We start from the raw sequence: 21588 nt of genomic DNA on the forward strand, positions 1-21588 counted from the left end.
CACATTGTCCAGCACCGCTTTTCAGAAAAGCTTTGGGCAGCTTTCTGTTGACTCCTGCGGTTTTTTATGGCACGATTCTACCTGGCATTCAGGCAGCACCTCTTGCTGAGGACTCCCAGGAGCCCAGTACTGGCAATTCTCGTGACGCACTTAGGAGAGGCAAGGTGTCAACGGACTGCGGCTTGGCAGAGGGGAGTGTGAAGCCCCAGGAAACTCACTGCCATCTACGCTGTCGCAGAGCCCAGGCCCTGCTCCTGCACGCCTGTTCTCAGCTACCAGCATCCACCTTGTGACTCGACGGTCCCATTCCCAACCTTGCATCTCTGCTAGGAATCTTTTGGGATCTGCTTTCAACCCTCAAAAAGGGTTGGAGGGTTGGGGTCTACTCCAGCCCTCAAACCCTCAAAAACAAGAGACGGATTTTAAGATTTTGCCTAATGATTCCCTACCCTCCTTTCAATTGGGTCCATCCTGCTTTCGCAGTTCTTCGGTCCCTTTCTCGTTCCCTCCCCTCCACGTTCATTTCAGTCCAGACTTCTTCAAAGTAGGAGTTCTACCTGGAGTACAGCACCTCCACCATTCTGCAGCACTAACCACGCCAGGCTCTTCCTAAAGCATCGAGATTCCTGCAAACCACCACCACTCCGCTGGCAAAAGCGCTGGGCTTCCAGTATTTATTTCTCATATTTAATCAATGCTGGATATTTCAACAGGATGGCATGCAGTTCAAATGTTCTTTGAAGAGGAGGGCTGTGTGATTTCACGTGGCGATATCAGAAGTGCTATAATAGACTAAGAGCATCCCTCTAACTACAGGGCACAGTACCTAACTCTCACCTTGCACGTAACTACTGCACGTGATGGGAGACGCTAGCTGCAGCTACTCTACATACCTGGCTTCAGAAACCACAAAGGTACGCAGGCTCTGTGTGCACAAATACTGTGTCACTCTGCACCCCTGAAATACCTGAACCCAAAGGAAAAACTTCTCTGCAGTGGTTCTGTCTGGGCCTTGACAGCATTAAATTTGTGTGCCTTGAGCTGCTAAAGCCCTGCTGCGCAGCAGAGTATGCGCTTCCTCCAAATCCGTTCTCTTTTGGCAAAAAGGAAGAAGGCTTGAAAGCTGCAGGAATTAACATCTCTCTTCCACACGCGGTCTGGCTGGCTCCAGGGCTGGCCAGTTTCCAGCCATGATCCCAGTACTGCATAAACACCTATAGATTGGAGACTGCAGCGAGTGGAAGCTCCCCGTACGTCAAAGTCATTCTGGCACTGACCTCAAGGCTTCCATGAAACAGCGCCGCGAGGTTCAAAATTGTCCCGGGAGCACTCACGGCTGTGCCGCAGATCCTGCCTTGGACATACAGGATGAATAGACTGAAAACCAAGGTAAGAACACAGACTAGGTTGTTTAGCAGAGATGAAAAAGGGCTAGAAGCTCATCTTCTGCATTAGGAGAGTTTGTATCTGCTTCTGATTTTGTTGCTGGGGCTCTTTCCCAGGCCTCTAAGGGTATTCAGAACGGGAACAGTAAGTAGCTCTGTGAACCATCAGACTACAGGGGAAAAGCAGAATCTGACCAAAAATTCAGACGGGAGAAGACAACAATGAAATGTAAGAGACTTTAAAACTATCACCTGCGTGAGATATACATTAAAAATAAAAAAAAAAAAAACCCAAAGAAAAACCCCACAACACTGCAAGGACAAGCAACTTCCTTCTCTGGAAGAGGGGGTTCTTCCATATTCCACACTAGGGACCTCACTGCGTCGACCTTCCAGGCAACACAACCACAGAACAAGTAGTATGTGCAAATCCTTCTGAAGAACAACACGCTTCCTAGCACAACTGTCCCTGCAAAATCCTTACGCTTGGCCTCAACTACCAACGTGTCCCTGTGCCTCTGGGCCAGAACGGGCAGGCAGGCAACGGAAAGATGCTGTAGCACCAGTTACAAAGTTCAATGCAGTTTTCAACGCATTAAGCCAAAGGATTGTCGCCAAACTTGCCTTCCATGCAAGTTTTGCAAAGAGGGTAAAGCTACACTCCGGCTGCCTCAGTCCTCAGGATGCCTTCTGCACTCACTCCTTGCCCGAACTGTAGATCTTCTGGACCGCGGCACGCGTGAGCTCCAGATCCTCCGGGTACCGAATTTCTAGCTCAGTATTTGCTAGGTAGTGAACGCCGGTAAACTCTGAAAAATAGCGGCCGATGTCGGGGTGAGGGATCTCCCGAGGCTCAGAGTTATACTCCAGGTTCTCTGTTAGGAAATGAAAGAATCAGTTATCACCACACGAAACATCCTGCTGCAAGGCAATAAATCCCATGCCTCTCTCAAGCCTTGTTCCTGTCTCTAGAAACACCACCTCCTGATGCTTTACAGAAAATTAATTCAGGAAAATATGCACAGAGTGCGCCAGTATAAGTGCTCACAGAGCCTGACCTCTTCAGTTACTAGCGGTATGAAAATTATTGTATGCCTGAGACCACACTGTCTGACATTAGGTTGGAGCAGCAGCATGCTGACCTCCTCCCGCTCTGCTGGTCACAGCTCTTGGCTGTAAGCGCAGGGAGAAGCTGCAGCACCGAGCTCCGATCCCTCGAGTCCCACGGGAGATCAGTTTCTAGGAGAGGTCCCTCTCAAATGCTCCAAGGTAAAGCTGACTGCACTGTCCTGACAGAGGAGCTGAGTGCCTTCTTGCCCTAAGTCACCAGCCTGTGTTTCGACCATGTCAGGTCACCAGCCTGGTTTTCAAGCTCGTCTCGCACAGCAAAACTAACTTCCAAACCCAAACTTCCCAAAGTTAAGAGAAAGTTCCCAAGAGGAGCACGTTGATTCTTTCCCAGAGCACCCCACTTCCTCCTCTGCACTAAAAGACAACCTTAAATTAGGCACAACAGTTAAACAACACAGCAGCACTGGCATTAAAACGCCAAGGTGACCCAAGCTGAGGGTCCCTTTGCTCCCGCAGTGTTTGTACACAGCGGTGTGACTGGGAGGCAGCCCAGCAGCAAACCCAACGCGCAGGTGCCCTGCGGCATTCCTCAAACCATGGCATTTTTTTTACAGCGCAGTGCCAGATATAGAGGTAGAAACAAAAGCTGATGAAGTCCCAAAGTCTGACTTATCTGCAAGGCAGGGTGGGAACAAGATGGGATGCAGAGAACATAGTTAGGAATAATTCACCTGTCTCTGCAACTATTCAGCTCACTACAGAGAGCTCATACAAGTCATATTAATCCAGACAGGCTTTCTGAAACTACTCTAGGTCAGTGTGTGCAGCCAAAAGCACAAGAGCTTTCTCCACCTCAGTGGGCTGGTGCAGTCCTACAGGCTTGCACAGCACCTCTCTTGTACGCTGCACCACTGCGGAAAACAATTTCCACTCCAGCATGCTCTGCAGAAGCAGGGCTGAGCAGTGAGCTGTGCGTAAAGGGAAAAACACAGTGATGAAACAGAAGCTGGCAGGGGGAAGAGACTGAGAGGAGCAAGTTGGGCGCTGGGTGGGGAGCCTGAGAAACGCGCTGACTCGCAGTTCTGAGCCACAGATATCTGGCTTGTGCTGCTACAAAGCAAACGAAAGAAAGACAAGAGCAGACAGGCAGATGTCAAGCTCACTGTATGAAACAGGTGGTTTGGAATTAGCTGCAGCTCAACCTACAGATTCACAGGAAGGACTCAGACTGAGGTACAATTACCTGTAATAAACTTGGTCTTATTTCTGAGCTGGTTAAACAAAACTCTGCATGTAGATTTGTTTAAGATTCTTTCAGTAAAAAACTATCATTCCCTCTCCAAAGTCAGGTCAGTAAGTTACGAATTAGTCCCTTCCCCAAATGACCTGAGGATGTATTTTAGAGGGTACACTCAACAGTCAGGCAGCAAGATTTCAGCAAGCAAGGAGAAACCCTTCAATTTTCCCTACCAATATCAAAACACCAGAGAGATGATGGTGTCAACTGACAGCTTGGCTAAAATAACTCTGTGCTCTGGACCCAGCCAGCATTATACTTGTTTATAAACAATTAGACAAAAAGATCTAAGAGATGACTCAGCCCCAGAAGCACTGTGGACAATTATCTGATTAGTTTTCACTGAGATGCATATTTTAATATCAACCCATGGCACACAAGAGTTTCTGGTTTTTAAGACTCTCCGAGAGGCCAAGCACTGCCTAATGCGAGCCATAAGGCTGAGCTGCAATATTTCTGCTCCGCACTTCATCTTTTTGGACTACTGAACATAAAGTAACTCTCAGGACAGTGAGAAATACCTGCACTTTAAACCTACAAAGGTAGGAGTGTCCCCTCCTGTAAAATCACCCCTTGCTCACGTGTATGGGACCAGAACATGCTGGGGAGCAACCTGCAGTGAAAGAGCTGAACTGCATTTTTTTTGTTCAACATTTCCCCTCCAGCAGCTTCCACATCTTGTCTTAACAAAACGCAGCCAGGCTGTGCAGCTGCCTGGCCAGCTGGAGGGGACAGCTCTGTATCTCAGGGAGAACAAACATGAGGCAAAGAAACAACTCTGTTTACAATGTACAGAGTTACAGACATATGGATATGTTTTTCTTTTTCCCCTTTTGAACCTCAGTTCAACATTTCTTGTATCCTAACCTCACATTCTGACAATGACAGAATTTCCTTTCTCATGGTATGTTGCACAAAGAAAGGGTGATGGAGATTTCACAAATGCAAAGAGGTTTAGAAGAGACATTCACTTTTGTCCCATTCTTATCAGAGGTGGCACTCTGATAAAAGCGTTCTCTGAGATCTTGGTACACACAGTCTCTTGAGGAAAGCTGCTCCGAAGCAGCTGAGAAGCAAAGTTTGTGAGCTCTCTCACTAGATCCTACCTTGAGGTGCTGTCCAAAGCACAGCTAGCATTTCAAAGAACGAGAGCTGCTGACAGAACTTCGGCAAAAGCTGAAAGACCTCTTTTAAAAGCAACCATCATGGTTTACAGCATAAAACCAACCAGGTCCAAAACATATTTCTAAGGCAAAAAGAGATTACACCAGAGCAGTCCTTACTGTTCATTCCTAGCAGCACTGATTTCATGGAGAGCAAACAACGCCGGCCATGAATACAAGAGAATTTTCCTTCCTACCTCAACCTTAACTAACAGTTTCTGTTTCATACTTAACAGAGTTAATCCCTTACGCATCCCCTTCTACTAACGTACTTCTGGACAGAGAGTAAACTCAGGAGACTCCCGCTCACCTTGAGCGGCGTATCTGCAAGAGCCGTCTTCCACCAGCACGTTGTAGAAAGGCTGGTGGGGGCCGTGGGGAAGGCTGTGGACGTTCATATTCCGAATCCATTCATGACCCATCATGCAGGCGGGATCCCAGCCGTAAATCACACAGTTATAGCCATATCTAAAAAAAAAAAAAATTGCACACCAAAGACTGAAAACTCCAGAGCCAGTTCTTTTTCCTCAAGACTAATTTAGCATAAACAGGACGGGAGCCTCCTGTGAGTTGGCACAAGGAGGAGAGGACAAGAGGGAAAACAAAAAAAATAAAAAAAAAACAACAAAAAAAAAACAACGCAAAGTTTGTGTGCATGTGTGTGTGTCTTTTGAGACAGGGGGGAAATGACTAGGAGTGACTGGATAAACAGACAGGAACAAACAGCTGAGGACAAAGGAAAACCAAATGTGAGCAAGAAATCAAAATGGGAGAGACTGGAAGTCAGTAACTGGGAGAAGGAAACAAGAAACAGGGGGAGAATCAACCCCCCTACTGTGTTGTGCAATTACTTCTGTGCCCACCACACAGACGTGATAATCCCAACACTGAACTCCCAGAAACAAAGTCATCATTCTTTTCAGATTATTTATGCAATTAATCGTAAGGCATCACAACTGTCACTGCCGACGCCCTTAAAATACGCTCCAGACGTCTCGTTGAGTTGGAGGAGCGGCTGAAGCAACACAGCGCTGGCTTGTCATTCTGGCAGAGTAGTGCAGACAGGAACACAAAGCCTCTGTGCAATGCAGGAAGAAGGGGTAATAATAGCACAGGAAAAGATTCATAAGCTGTCTTAGGAATCTTACAACCTTTTTGGAAGCCGATTCCGTTGCAGGGTCCCTCATTAACTGATTATTGATGGTTCTTCAAGAGCTCTGGGCTGTGGAAATTTGAGCTGTGTGATATATGATGACTCAGACAAGTCACCTCACAAACTTCTCTCTGCAAGCAAACAGCAGTGAATACACTCGCTCTCTCAAAGGACAGACAGAGCTGCTCCCATTTTTCTACAAGGTGCACGTGTCTGGCATTTTCCATTCCAGGCACCTCCTTGGCAGATAAAACCACAGCTCATTACTGTCAGAACAAACACTTCTGCACTCGTTGTTACAGTACAGCCTGCTAATGCGGGGAAGCTTTTGAAGAGCTCACCTCTTGTGCTTCATAATCAGCCCGATCGAAAAGCAGACCTCTTTGTGCTTCTCGTCTGAACGGTGCTTCACCTCAGGTCCCACCTCCTCCTTCCGGCGCTCAATGTGCTCTAGGGTGTGCTGAACTAAGTACCCAACGGCCCCGTGCTGGGATGGGTCCAAAGCCTGAATATGCTGCAAGATGTCCAGAACCTTCAGCAACCAACCAAACAAACAAAAGACAGATTCAGAACAAGTCTCCAGAGCAGTCCAACACTTTAAAATATATACAGTGTATTTCTCAAGTTAGCTGAGTCTAAGTGCCCAGGCCTAGAGGTCTGCCACATGAGTTTTCCACACAGGACTGAGAACCTTTGCTCTAGCTACACGCTCCCAAGCAGTTCGTCACACTTGCTTAGCCTGCAGAAGTGGCCAACAGTCCTCTCCCTTTTTGTAAAGCTCCCTACTTCCAAGGAAGGGCACTGTTGAGCCAAGTAACACCCTAAAACTAAGTCATACAATCTAATCGTATCACATTTTGTGACTACAGGGTATTGACGAGATTGTTTCAAGGCTTTTGAGACGTGAAGAGAATACTGCTGCTAGTCTCCCAGACTGCTGCTGCGAAGAGATTCCAGATGACTTCTGTTGTACTCGAGAACAGACACTTCACTTTAAGAGAGTTCCTCAGCATGTCTGTAAGAGCCTGGCAGAGGTAAAATAGGTCAGCACAGAAGGAAATGCAAATAACTTCTGTGATGCTATCCCAGGAAATAGCAAACAAGAGACAGAGAACCTACGTGTCTCAGGATGACCAAAGAACACCAACTTTAAAAGCATTCTCAAAGCAGCAAACCCTGTAGATCCAGAATACCAACCTACTAACACCCTCTGGCACGCTATCAGAGCGCCTGCTGCCACGTTTGTTAGAGGCTGACAATGCAAGTTTTAGTTTTTTCTTTTTTTTTTTTCTTTCTTATTCTTGCCAAAACTGTTGTCTAGACAGGCTGCAAAAAGACATATATATCTGTCTAAACACCAAGTACCTCAAGTGCTGCCACAGTTCCAAAATCTGACACACCTTAGCACCTGGCAAAATGATTGTCTCCTTGATACTGGCTTTGGTCAACCCTAAGTTCAGAGCACGAGCAGAAGAGGAATAGAAACCTCAGGGTATTGAGTATGAACATCAGCCAAGAGGTGAAGAAAATAAGTTCAGAAAAAGAATAGGTGAGTAATTAGGTATGAGAAGAAGAAACACAGCTCAGGCTTCTCAGCCACCTTAATTCTCTGGCTGGCATCTTAACAAGGACGTGAAAATCCTGAGAAATCCCACCAAAAGGGGAACGCCTAGCACAAGGACCATAACTGCCAGAGATTCTTGGCATTTTCACTCACTGTTATTTGCAAACATTTAGGACAACATTCTGGGTACTTCAGCTTGACTTTTAAGATTTCGTACCACTTTCCATAAATCTGGCAGACCTCTATTAAATCTAGTATCTTCTGTTCTGTCAGACACAGAGCATTCCCTCTGGCTAGCTAAAATCCTACCCGACAGCCTGGAACAACCGGATGCAAACAAGGATGCAATACCAAAAAGTCCAAATTTGGTGCAGAGAAACACGAGGTAAAACTCAGCCAAGGGGTTGTATTACTTGTTCTACGGGGCAGCAAAATGCAAGTATGTAAAGCCCTGGTGCTTTACAAACACATTGCTGAGTGCCAGAAAGGGGAAGGAAGGTCTTTCAGCATTTTGCTTAGCTGTTCATCATTTACATACGGCTGCCATTTCAGCTCAGCAAGTTATCCTCCATACGCACGTTTCTTAGTTCGTGCTTTTTTTTTCCTTTAGCGACCCTAAAACTTGCTGCTGTAAGAAAGCAGCAGCAAGCTTAGCATCATTTGCTCTTCAAAAGAAAGGCAGCTTCTCCAGCAGTCCCAAGCATCAGTTAATTTAGCAGGAAGAGCTTTAAATTTCAGCTCAGCTATCCAGCCAACACTTCTACTGCCTCACCCAAATGTCACATCTGGAAACGGCACAGGCATCGCCCAAGCACGTGAGCTTCACTTAAAGTACTACAGAAAGTTGTGACTAAGGAACACCTCTCTGCTGTACTGACACACTAAAGAAATAATACTTTTTTGAGTTACTTGCTTCCTCCCTGTGCTTTCCCCAAATTCAGTGAAAGGCGTAGATGACAACTTAGACAACGTGTAGGTCTCTGCACCTTCTTTCCCAAACACACAAGATGGCAGGACTCATGTTTCTAGGCTAAAGGTGATATTAATATTCCTGTCCTCGTTCTTTAAGTTTCCTTTTCACAAGAGCCACTGATTGCGCAGCAAAGGTTTCAGAGAAACAGCTTTGATCATGTTTATAAAAGATAATTTCCTACAATTCTTTCTGATAAGGTAATTTCTCCTTTTACATGAATCCAGCAAGAGTTTTACCACCACTACCATAATCTAGGCATAAACTAAACAGAACGCTCTTATAACTTACAGCTACAAGTCCACAGCATTGGCTGCAAGATAAACTGTCAGACTTGGGCAGTAAATCATAAATTATGACTTAGACTCGAGGCTCCTCACAAGCCTCCCCTAGGGCAAGCAAGCAAGAATCCTCTTCTCCCTGCTTCACGTAGTAGAAAATCGATTCTCTGAAATGCGATAACTCGTTCATTTGTGTTTATTACAACTTGTGGCAGACTGTAATGCAAGCTGACGTAGTCCCAAAATCAATAGACTAGTGTTCATAGCCTATCAGAAAACACCCGACCGAGTGGCGAGGTACCTTTTCTGGCCAGATTCCCAGGTGGAAGTACAGCCTAGCCTGGAGCATTAGATGCTGCACATTGTCCGGATACATGGCCAGGTACAGATCCAAGGAGTCTCTCAAGAGTTGGTAAGACTGATCAGTGCTTTCTCTGCCAGCAAAAAAGAAACTCAATTGAAGGCTAGCTCTTCAATCCCTATCCCCAGTACTCTGACATCCAGGGACAGTCACCAAAAATTACGCTACAGACTCCGGGACTGGCTGTTACTCGTCACATCCAACAGCCTGCTCAGAAGGAAAAATGCTACATGATTGATGACTGGACTCTACCCTCCCACTTCATTGGTATTCTACTTGGTCAAATAATCCTATATACAGAATTTGCTCTCCAAGCCATCTTATTTTGGAATCTGCTTTTGGTCCCCTAGCTTAATTACACCTAAAGCAATCCTTTCACTCTGTGATTTCTGTCTACGGCTACTTGGAAAGTGCTTATCAGGGGCATTTGGGAAAAAAACAAACAAACAAAAAACCAACAGGTTTGTACCTTCAAAACTGCTCTTTTGAGCATATGGGTTATGCTTACCAGATCATAATGAAGGTCTCTGCTCTTAAGGGAATGGTGGACAGTCCCTCTCAGCTTTTCACAAAGAAAATAAATCATCTGTCCATTTTGTTGAAGGGACCTAGTTTTACTAAATATTCTTGTTTTCACACAATACTGCTGCAAGTGATTAAAAGTAACTAGACAACGCAATGTGCCATAGAGAATTTTCAAGACCTGTGGTGTTACTGACACCTTTTTAAAGCAGTCTCTCAAATACTGTGAAGAAGCAGTATCAGACACGCAGACAGGATACTCTGGGCCCTTTTTGCCACGGGCCTCACAGGCCAGATGACCCTCAACTCACCGCTTGCCGAGGTTTAAGAGATTTCCCACCATTCGCTGCAGGACCTCTTTTGAAGTCACCACTCCATAGAATTCCTCTGTCACATGGTGGCCAATGAGGTACTCGCACTCCTTCACCGTCAGCTGCTTCCCCTTCCCAAAGGCGTCGATGTAGGTGTAGTCAAAAATGTCTGTGCTTCTAACGACACAACAAAGAAACTAAATTGTGATGGTGGCCCTCCTGGTAAAGCAGGATTACCTGTTTTGGTTCCTCGCTCAGCACTTTCAAGCTTGTTTGTGAAACGAGTGTCATTCATACCCCAGCTCCCTCCTAAAGAGGGATTACCCAGTACTTTCTCTCCCCTCCTAGCTTCTTCTTCAGATAAACATATACGGGAAAGACAGAGAAACGAAGGGGACTTTTCACTCTATCACACCAGTGCTTTCCTTCAGATATTTTCAGGTTTGCTGTATCTATTTCTAACTCTATTACGACACTGCACTGTGAAGTGTAACAGACCCACACACACGGCATCTGAAGTCGTGTCAGAAGGGGCACATACAGACAAAACCATCGCTCTGACCTGGACTGCTGATGTCATTCACATAACACAGATTTCTATAAATTGACCATGATTCGGTCAAAAGATCTCTGCACTGACTCAGAGAATTAAATGAGTGCACAAAACAACAGCAGTAGTCTCTAGCAACTGTTCTGTACGAAAGGTAAAGTGAAATCAGCACCTTTTTTCTCCTTTTCAGTTTTTCATAATTTTCTTAAGTAAGAGAAACATTATCTCACGCTTACTGTCATTTCACACTCAGCAACAGAGTTGAGTTCTGGGAAAACGTTTTTAGAGGTCGGATCTTTTCCTCCAAACAGGCTACAATTACAGAGGGAAAATAATTGAACGTTCTGGTACAGGTCTGGAGCTGTAAATGCTTTCTGGCTTTTATTACTGTGGACATAACTTCAAATTTCAGCAGGTCACATACCCTTCTTTTCCTTGACACCATCGCAGCAGAAAATGGCTGGGGAAGTTGACTGGTTCAAGTTTGACTCCCAGTTGCCTGGCAATTGTTAAATAAAGCACAGACAAACTGATGGGAATTCCTGTCCTGCGGATCAAAACCTGGCAGATAAAAACATGATAAAAACATGTGGGATATTAAGAAAAACAAAACGCCCCAGGGTTTGATTTCACAAATGAAAATACACAAACTTGACAGAATAGTCATCTTTCAGTGCAATCATATTGACTTTGCAGCAAATTGTTCTTTAGAGAGAATTATGTGTCCGACTACGTTCAGACAAATAAACACTACAAATAGGAGGCTGCAAGGCTTGAGGCATTCTAGTTTCTGCCAACACACACGTACCTGGTGAATGTATGAATTCAGGGAGTTATAGTAATCCAGCTCGTTTCCTTTGTATTTCAACTGCTCATACAGGACACAATTCATAGCATCAAGCACCTGTCGCTGAAGCTCCACTTCTGCAACCAGGACCTCTCCTAAAAAGACAAGCAAAGAAATAAATACTGATAAAATAAGTGTACTTCACCGTTATGCAATGAACCTTATACCAAAACTCTTCATACGGACTGAAAACACAAGAGATAAATCTCAATTCAGCCAGTCAAGAGACTGGCTGGAGCTGGCCACAGCAGTGCACAGCCCTAGCGCTCCGTTCACAGCGTGGCCCGGCTCAGTGGGCTGCCCTGCACCCCAGCTGTGCAGCAGTGCTGCCTTGCATCCTTCTGGGGCTGAAGGACTGGATCCTAACCACACTGTGCCAGCACAGCACTGCAGCTGAACACGTCACGCTGCCCAAGCATGGGAAGTGTGCTTTCACTGCTTCAGAGTCACAGCTTAGCCGCTCCAGATACACAGATAGAGACAATATTCTCATTCTCTCTTTGTAAGACAGCAAACGTTAGATAGTGCTTACAAAAAATAGGGAGCAAGATGCTGCCTGACCTTTGAAGATGTTAAAGCACATACCTTTTCCACTGCTGCTGACCTTCTGAGACCTAAAAAGGAACAGAGGTTGATCCCCTGTTCGACAGCTCTGCTACACATATCAGCACTACTTAAGACTTCAGGGACAAATGCGAAAAAAAAAAAAGAAAAAAGAAGAATCCATGCCCTCCAGTCCTTTTGGCTTAGACAGCATCAGATGGACAGACAGCTCTGCGCTATTGAGTCCCTGTGGCTGAACAAACAGCTGTTTCCTGAACAGTGGTTTAAGCAAATGCCAAAATATGATTGCAAGGGAATAAAGAACAACAGCTCTCTAAGCTGCAGTAATTCAACAGCTGCTTCACCTTGTTTGTCTGTATCCAGACTTGCAGAAATGCTCTGCAGTAAAATACACGTTTCCGTACAGTACCTGCCTTGGAAGCCAAGCTGGGGTGCCTCGGATTTTTTGTCCGCAGGACTTTGCGCACTTTGTCTGTGATATCATCCACCTGCGCCTGGACACTTTTTAAGCAGATGTCTGACAGTGGGTTACAGTATTGGTCAATTAAAACAGCACCTGGAATAAACAAGCTACATAAGAAACAGGACTTCAGTTTTTTTTCTTTGCTTAGTTTTATCTATTCTAAATTCCAGGCATGCAGCAAGCAATTGCAGCAGAACACAAGAGCTTTCCTTTTAAAATCTGCAGTCATATGTGGGATTTATAAAAAAAAAATAAAACAAATGCAAGGAATAAGCTGACATGATAAATGACAGTTAAACTCAATATTCCCCTCTCCTCTATCCTGAAAGGGAAAGCAATAGATTCATACACCCAGCAGGTATGCTGCTGGACCATGCTTAACCAGCCAACTCTCCAGTCACACTGCATCTCTTAGCATCCTCCCAACTCAGGTTTTTACATTGAGACCCTCAAAAAAAAAAAAAAAAAAAAATCTCAACTTCACTCCTGCTTCAGTTCTGATTTCTTCCTGCCTTATCCTCCAGAGCTATCATTCTTGCTCATCTGTCGTAGTTCAGCCCCAACGGGGACCAGACTACGCAGTCTCTCTCTCACTCCCCCCACTCTCCGAGAGAATAGGAGGAGATTTGACAAACAAAAGAAAACCAGGAAAAAAAAAACCCCAAACACGCGGGTTGAGATTGAACAAAAAGTAAATTTAACAGTAATGACAGAAGAAAACAAGACAGTGATGGAACACAAATACAGTATAATAGCTCACAACAGATCTCCACATCCAGTCTCTTCCAAGTAGCAGGGCCTCCCTTCAGCACCCTCCTCACTTATATACTGAGCATGATATCAGAGGGGATGGAATAGCCCTTTGGCTAATTTGGGTAAATTAACCCCAGCTGTTAGCTAATTAGTTAACTATCCCAGCCATAGGGGCTACCAGCTTCAGTTCTCCACCCAGCTCAGGTAAATATTAACTCTATCCTGGCCAGAACCAGGACATCATCGTTCCCTCTTCTGCTACATTCACCTTTCTCTTCAACGCCTGCTCTCCATCTTCATGTCAGAAACCCACTATAACAGAATAGATTTTCATTTTCCTTCTGCCCAAGCCTGTCCTGTCAAACTCCTGCAGGAAAAAACAGCTCTTTCTCAGAATCTTCTCCTTGTCATCTTGTCACCACTGCTCTTTCCAAAGCCTCCGTATTGTTCAACTGTATTCACCTGTAAGAATTTTGCACGGATCATACCTCTTCCAGCTTCCTACACGGCTTCGTTAGCACCTCCATGTCAGGCCTGCATTAAAGGATTGCAGCAGGGCCCAAGCCATGTCATCTTCTTCCCCTTCTCAAAGCATTCCCATGCTGACCTGGAATGGCAATTCCAATGCCATTCCCACGCTTTTTGGTGAAGTTTCACAAAAACGTACCTGTTGGTGCTCTAACAGTACCTCCATGGCAGAGGCACTGCTCCCTGCCTGCAGCTCGCTCCTTGCCCTCACCTGAGCAGCTCTTGGGAAAGGAGATAGCAGGGAGCAGACCCAAAATCAAACCAGTCGGCCTGTTAGGCTGTATGCAGCCCACGGGCCACGGTTAAAATGCTTCTGCAATGTCAGCTACTTAGGATACTGAGCTACTGCTGTTCTCCTCAATATACTGCTCAAGATCCAAATGCAAGTGTTTCAACATTTTCTCCATCGCTTTTCAGCTCATCTGTCCACAGGCAATTTGTTCAAGCACACAGCACTGACAGAAGCTAATGCAACCCTGACATTCTGACACAATGCTATGCAACCACTGCAAGATTTTAAAGGTTTCAGGTACATCAAAAATCCAAACTCTTTCTGAGTTGTTGTCCAAGGGCTAGCTGAAAGACAAGCAAGGAAGGCTCTGTCCGAGTAAAAAAACAACGGTGGAAAGCTGTCATTAGCTGCTCCACATGGGAGGTCTGCCAAAGACTTACCCTCCAAAAATGACTGCCGATCAGTCGGGCGTTGAAGATACTCCTTCAGATTTTTTAATATATTCTGTTGCCGTAGGAAGTATAGAATTTTCTTTGCATAGTACTTCCAGGTGAGACCTTTCCTGTGCATTTAAATACAAAAAGTCGTATTGCCCTCAATAAGGACTTTTAGGGTGAACATTTCAGATAACTTTTCCAGTGAATATAGGTTTACAATTTAGACATTTACTTTTCTAAACAAGTGTGACAACATCACTATCACTGGAGAGTCAACCAAAAAGTAAATGTTAAGAGGAAATTCATCACCAAAAAACCACAATATAAGACACTTGCAAAGCATTGCTCCTATCATCTCTGATTTTTATCAAATCACCAATATGTAATTTTGAGAAGATACAGTATCATGGGAAACACGGATCCTAATTAAAGTAGCTCAGGAATATCTGATTAAAATCCTCCATTTTTTTTTCCATAAAACACTACCCTTTGACTGGATCCCTCCAGAATCAATCTTAAAGTAGCGTCTCACTATTAAAAAGAAAATGATGAGGGACATGAATGTAGGTCCAATAGTATTCAGATGGAAAAAAAAAAAAAAAAAAAAAAAGGCCCCAGAGGAAAAACACCCCTGTTGCTCTGAAAAGGCAGGAAGAGCTCAACAGTTGGTCTGTAGATCACACAGGCCAAAACCTTCCATCTTTCATAATAAAGCCCCTTCGCTTTCTAAATTAACAAGCGAAGGCAGAGTGCTCAAGAAGAAGCAATAGAGCGTTGGCTAAGACCCAGGGAAGGTCTGAAGAGGTCACCTGAAACACAGACCAACTCAGAGGGGTTTAAATGACACCCCCTAAGCAAGCCCTGGCCTTTAGCAATGGGTTACCAGTGCCTCCCTGAGCACTTTTACACCAAACATGTAGGAATGGCACAAAGCCCTAGCCCCAAAACAGCCCAAAGGGAGAAGTCTACCAATTCCCAGGCCCTTGCCACGTGCTTAAAACAAGTCCAGCTTCTTTCTTTAGAAAAAACCCTCTGTCCTTGCTTACATTTCCTCTCCTCCAGATTGCACATCAAATCAGTCTTCTCCATCCTACTAGACAAGAGAACAATCAAACCTCGTAACACTTCATCCTCTTCCAATAAACTGGGATGCTCAATAGGGACAACTGCTTTATTGGGATATCTTCCAGGGAAATGATTTAGCCTAATGCTCCTGAAAGGCAATGACTACAGCTTAATCAGGGTGTAATTAGCATCAATTCTGCTTTATGGGGAGGCATTTGGCCAGTGCAAAGGCTCAAAAGCTTTTTAACCAGTTGTCAAATGAGAGCTGTTTAGTCCCAGTTCAAATAGAGAAGGTAATAAAAGAGATGTGAAAAGGCAAAAATGAGATGATTGCCATTCCAGTTACGTTTTTTCAAGCTCTGCTAACAGTCCCTTTAATCAAGGCTATTAGACTCCATTAAGAGCAATCTATCACTGCTTCGTATCACAGCAGAATCAGCATGGTTTATATGCTCCCAGCAGAAAAACCTTCAAGCAAAGTAGCGACTTATTAATCTTGCCCAGTGTTAACCATGGTGATGAAAACACCTAGGCAGATGCAAACTGGAAGTTTTATTTACCTGCTTGGCATTTCACCTGTCTGAATCATTCACAAAACTTCAAATCCTGCAGTGGCTGAATTACACTCAGTTGCTTATTTGGGGACAAAAACTGTACCAATACACTACAACTAAGAAAAGCTACAAGAAGAAGAAGAAAGAAAGAAAGAAAAAAAAAAAAAATAAAAAAAAAGAAGAGTTGTAGTTTCATGATACAGATGATACAGGCATTGAGTATTCCTGCTTCCAAACTGATCCAGGTTTAAACAAAAAAGGAATAGGAGGATGGGAACTCCTCAAGCCACAACTACTGCACAGAAGAGGGTACATGGACATCTCCCAGGAGATGCCATGAACTGTCAAGGAAACAAGCAACAAACAGCCAAAGCCAGAGGACCTCCTTCTTGTAGAATAGTTCACATGGTTTCCTCTGGGAATATTAAATTTGTTCTGAAATCAGACACACAGCAACACCTCTCAGCCTCAGTAAGCCTGGGGACGTTGTTTTATGAGAGTGACAAAAGGACAGAAGCTGAGGTCAGGCATTCACCACAGTACCGTTCTCCTTTAACTGGTGAAAAGGGAAAAATCCCTCTCACTCCTAACCCCTCTCTCTCTTACCTTCCTTCCATGTTTAGGATACACATCAGCTCATCTTCAAAAAAATGACTTGGGCACCCGAGAGTCTCAATGTCACTGAATCCATCACAGGGGACCTGCCAAACCAGACAACGAATTATGCAGAGCACAACAGATTCTTCCCAAAATAACATAATTTCATAAAAGCTCTCAAAATCAATTTTGTTCTGGTTTTTTTTTTTTTTTTAAACTTAGGTTACATCTTAAAAACATCCAGCTCACCAAGTACTCAGTCTCTGCTCTCAGGATCCACTGAGAGCGCCCGTAGCACCCTACAGCCATTTGAGCACCCTGGGCTCCTACAGCGGGCGTATGGACCAGCATAAGCACACCAGCTCTTACGCAGGCTGGGCCCAAGCTGGAAGTAATTTTAAGGTGGAATCAACTTTTGCCTGTGGTTGACTGAATCTCTTAAATACGCTCACCAATGCAGAAGTTCGGTCCTGGGGAAGGAATGAAGGAACAGGAGTCTTCATTTTTTGAAACGGTCACTAATGTATCTGTATTCAGAACAGCTATTTTCTTTCAGGATTCTTTTTTAAACTTTGGCTGAAGTGTAAGAAATCTAGTTGCTTCCCAGCTTTTCAGTATCTCAGTGGGTGCTCTGTGGGACCTAGCAGAACTGGATTGAAAGCCTCTTCCTCTCAGCTCTAAGCAGGGAATCAAGCTGTGGCTTCTAGCCCCGCAGCAGATAATCCTCATGATCAGGCCTTCGGGTATTGCTGAGTAGCTTTTGCATACGTGATTAAAACAGTAGGAACCCAGGAGCCTGTGCCCCAGTTAATGCCCCAACACACACTTCTCCATGGTCAAACTTCTGTCTGCTGCAACTACAGCGGAACAGTTCAAAAAGAACAGCCAAGAGACACACCATCTCCAAATGTGGCCCCACGGCCGCCTTCTCCAGGGGTGAAGACCTAGGAGCCAACCCCTGCTTAAAATCAGTTAAGACGATTTCAACATGAGTCTCCTACGTCTTCGGGGAATTCTCTACGGGATCACAACATATTCACAAAGGAGCCACAGAGGGGTGGCTGTTTAGTGGCTCTTGTGTGAATTTTCAAATTCCCCCAAAGTTACAGGCAGCATTTATGCCCATTTCACAGAATTTCAGGTTGGCCCAAACTGTGCAGCTAGCCAAAACCCACAGCCATCAACTAAGCAAACAGACAAGGAAATAACTGCTGTTCCACATGCAGTTAAGTCTTCTGAGAGACTACGTTTTCACCTTTTCCACACTGAACGCAAAAGCATCTTGGTGTCACAGCTGAGTACAGAACGTAAATGATGCACTTTCCAATTTGCTGAACCTATTGTGCCTTGGTCCTGTTTTCAAATTCCTCCTGACAACTCACAGGACCTATCCTTGCACAAGGTCTGCAGTGAGATAAATTCACAGGCTGTGGTGCGTGTCAACAAACTATCGGTCCTTCAGAAGTTCCCAGAGCCAGGGCTGAACACGCAGCAACAAGCAAAGAGCTTTTAAAGCCGCAACAGCTGCACGTGATACTCAGAGCGGACTTTGCACCTTTGGATTTTGAACTCTCTCTCTCCTTTCGGCTGGTGATCCAGTGTTTTCACACAAAGTGAGGAAACAGGAATTTTCTGACTGCGTAGTTGAAAAGATGTGAAGAGAGAGGAAAGACCAACTAATAAAAAGAACTAAACAAACAGTTAGGATGCTGCACACGCACAGAGATGATGACTTACGTGTTCTGAAAAGAACCTTTTGGAGAATGAAGCTACAATTCTCTGGGCTTCCAGACCAGCATTGTGCCGTGCTTTGTATTCTTCAAGCCAGCTAACGCCGTCTGCGTGGCTATAGTACTTCAGCAGCGAGGGCCATCTACAGAACAAGACATAAGTGAACAGGTTCACCAGTATTTCGACATCACTGAGAGCCTCCAGAACTGCAGAGTGGTGCTTACGGTAACCACGTGACTGGAGGAGCTGAGATATTGCCAAGACACAGTACAACTTTAAATGTAATTGTATAAATTAAATCAGTTTATCAAAACCATCAAAAGGTTCATACTCCAGATACTTCGATATCTAAATATCTGAAACACTTTTGAGATTTCCTCTAGAGCTCTGCAAGACAAACATAGGTATCACATTAGAAGAAGAGAGGCAAAGTTTTATAACGAAAAAAAAAAATTGTTTGCCATTCTGAAGATGTATCACACATCAGCTAACAGAATCAGAATTCATTGTCCTGTGCTCTCCCTGCTGCCTTGTGGGTCCAAGTAAAAGGCTGCACAAAGCAGAGCTCCCTCTGTTGCCCTTGCTGGTGGCAACATCTACTGGAGGAAAACAAAGAATTGTGAAGTCAAACTGGGACAGCTAAATGGTTTTGGACAGCATGGGAAAGAAAGCTGGGAGAATATTTCACATTTTGAAATTCTGTTTGTTATTACTGGTTTTACAAAACATTTTCCTTCAACTACATGGACTGCCCTAGGTTCTTTTCAGGATATATAAATACGTGTGTGTGTATACTTTTATAGATCTATATATTTTTACTCTTATAAATAGAAGGCCAAATGTTTAAATCACTGCTTCTGTATAAAAACTATTACCCACTGACCAAAAGGCACAGTTATGTCCATCCACACGTGGAAGACACTTCACTACCAGTCAATAATAAAACAGCACTGCACTTGCAGCTACAAAATACAGCCAAAGACTAACCAAATAACTTCACATTACATAACCACCTCTCTCCTGATGGATCCCTAGCCATTTATCCACCCCTGAAACGCAGCCACGTCATAATAAGAATTACAGTCATTTATTTTAGGATGAGAAAGAATAATTTCTTGGGTTGAAATCATATTGAAAATTTTAGGAAGATAAAGGGCAATTACTCACAACGGAACTCAGCCAGGATGACAAGGTCAACGTGCAAGCTCCTGCCAAAAGTTCTGTTATCAAAGACAGAGGAGGACAGCAGCATGTGCTAATTACCCACCACATCCAATTTCAGCTGCTGGATCTGAACTGGTTTTAAATTTCCAGGTTCACTTCAGAAATTAGAGCCACTGAACCAGTGAAAGGGTCTGGCCAGCCATCCCAAGCCACAGCTCGGTGAATTGGGGAGGCTGTAATTGCTCAGTAGCCTTTTTTTTCGCTGGTGGAAAGGGAACAATCTTCTCATTTGAGCCACGCTAAATTTTAGAAGCCAACTGGCAATTAGAGGAAGCAACATTGCTACTTGTCCTGTGCCAAAACACAGACAAAACCAGGTAGCAGTTGAGCGTGCCCTATCCTAGACAGGCTGGCAGCCCCAGTGAAGAAGTGGTGTTTCTAGAACTGCTGAAACCACTGTGGCACGAGCAATATTAACAATAACGCTCATGCCTTATTCCCAGCTAAAGCATTAACAGTTCCACTGGTTACAGCACAGCTACGCCCTCATCAGGTACCCTGTGACTGCCTTTGGGGAAAGTACACCCACGAGCATCAAAAGGCAACCCAAAGGATTTTGGTTTCTGTGGAAATAGCTCTCCCAAAGCACTAAACACCCCTCTTTGCTGGGAAGCATTAGTCGTGTGACAGGATAGGCCTTGGCAGTTGTTTTGGAAGCTGCTGGCTACCACTGCCTACCTTAGTGGGACGAGAGAGGCCAACTGACAATCCCAGGACACACGTGACCCTGTGTCCGCACCACTGCCAGACCCCAGGCCGGACCTGGGGCCTGCAGGCAATCCAAGTGCCTGGCTGTGGAAGGGGCTGCAAAGCCTGGCCCCCCTGCTCCGAGAAAGGGGCAGCAAAGCCCGAGCCCCACCCTGCTCTCTAAGTGGCAGGCTCAGCCCGGTTCCATCCCCTGGGATTTAGGAGAGGAAGCAGCCTTGCAGCAGTCCCCGCCATCCCTGCTCGGGAAGGACACCCACATCTCCTCATCCCTTGGAAACACAGCGGGAAGCTCCAGAGCTGGTCCCACCGTGACAGGTTAAGCACACGCACCTTGCGGAGCCGGGAAGAGACAAAAAGAAGTGTGGGGAGGGGCACTTCCACCACCCCAGGAGCCCCCAGGCCCTCCCAGGCCGAGGGGACCGGAGGCCCCGTCCCCGGTCCCACCCGAACCCCTCCGGGTGGGGCCCGGCCTGGCCTGACAGGGCCCGCCCGACCCGGGGGCCCTGAGGAAACGCGCCAGCGCCCCTCTCCCGCCCTCGCCAAGCCTCGTCCAGGCAGCGCAGTCCCCCGGAGGGCCGAACCGGGCCGAGCCGGGCGGCGGTGCCCACCTGAGGCGGAAGCGCTCCCGCCACACTTTGCCGCGGGGCTGGCAGGCCTCCCGCAGCCGGCGGCAGGTGCACGACACCCGCCCGATGTCGGCGGCTCCCAGCACGTCGCAGCAGAGGATCAGCTCCAGCAGCTCGCCTGGCAGGTCCGTCAGGCCCATCCCCTCGGCTTCGGCCTCCGCCGGGCCCCGCGGCCCCCCCGGGCCCGGGCTCTCCGCCGCCGCCATCTTGGATGTTTACCTGCGCGCCCCCTCCCACCGCGGGAGGGGTTAGGGAGCGTCTCCCGCTTCCGGCGCGGAGCGACAAACGGAGGAACGGCCCCGGGGAGCGTCTGCCAAGTGGCGCCGCCCCGCAAAACGCAGAGCGGGGCGGTGCTTTCCGCGTGTGGGCGGCGAGGGAGCGTCTGCCAATGCCGCGGAGCGCGGCGCGCCGCCCCTCCCAGGGCAAGGGCAGCGGCGGGGCTCAGGGAGCGTCTGCAAAGTTCCTGTCTCCCGAGGGGAGGTGTCAGCCCCCGAGGGTCGGTGGGGACCCCTACTCCATCCCAACGCTGTGTGCTCCGGCGGCCGAGGGCGACCCTGCGTCCCGCGGTCGGGGGTGGATCGCAGTGCCCATCTGCTAACAGGGCCTGGGGAGGGCAGATATGAGGCCTTGA

The 21588-nt window shown here is 46.2% G+C and overlaps 1 protein-coding gene across 3 annotated transcripts; it reads right to left on the reverse strand.

Moving 5' to 3' along the window:
* Positions 1-1608: 1608 nt before the first annotated feature.
* On the reverse strand, positions 1609-21169 carry FBXO21 (F-box protein 21). Of its 3 annotated transcripts, none has more exons than XM_086761789.1 (12): positions 20940-21169; positions 18406-18541; positions 16678-16772; positions 14456-14577; positions 12449-12595; positions 11437-11570; positions 11053-11189; positions 10079-10255; positions 9186-9318; positions 6411-6601; positions 5227-5384; positions 1609-2260 (listed from the first exon to the last, which is right to left on the reverse strand). In XM_086761789.1, exons 1-12 carry the CDS (start codon positions 21161-21163, stop codon positions 2082-2084), a joined length of 1833 nt encoding a protein of 610 aa, XP_086617915.1. In that variant the 5' UTR covers positions 21164-21169; the 3' UTR covers positions 1609-2081. The 3 variants fall into 3 exon arrangements, with proteins under 3 accessions (XP_086617915.1, XP_086617916.1, XP_086617917.1); XM_086761790.1 differs by lacking the exon at positions 1609-2260 and adding an exon at positions 6068-6138 and having other exon boundaries at positions 5247-5384; XM_086761791.1 differs by lacking the exons at positions 1609-2260; positions 5227-5384 and adding an exon at positions 6069-6200.
* Between the last annotated feature and the right edge of the window lie 419 nt (positions 21170-21588).

Source organism: Chlamydotis macqueenii, chromosome 17 (genome assembly GCF_036417535.1).
Source record: "Chlamydotis macqueenii isolate bChlMac1 chromosome 17, bChlMac1.mat, whole genome shotgun sequence".
NCBI classification, from domain to species: domain Eukaryota; kingdom Metazoa; phylum Chordata; class Aves; order Otidiformes; family Otididae; genus Chlamydotis; species Chlamydotis macqueenii.

What these genes read in the sequence shown, in the direction of transcription:
- FBXO21 (XM_086761789.1), bottom strand. Translation starts at nt 21,163, where the DNA reads ATGGCGGCGGCGGAGAGCCCGGGCCCGGGGGGGCCGCGGGGCCCGGCG. An exon ending in TCGGCAGTCATTTTTGGAGG is followed by an intron (nt 12,596 to 14,455) that starts GTAAGTCTTTGG and finishes TGTTTATTCCAG; the next exon opens with GTGCTGTTTTAATTGACCAA. An exon ending in TGGTGTCAAGGAAAAGAAGG is followed by an intron (nt 10,256 to 11,052) that starts GTATGTGACCTG and finishes TTGTGTCGTTAG; the next exon opens with AAGCACAGACATTTTTGACT.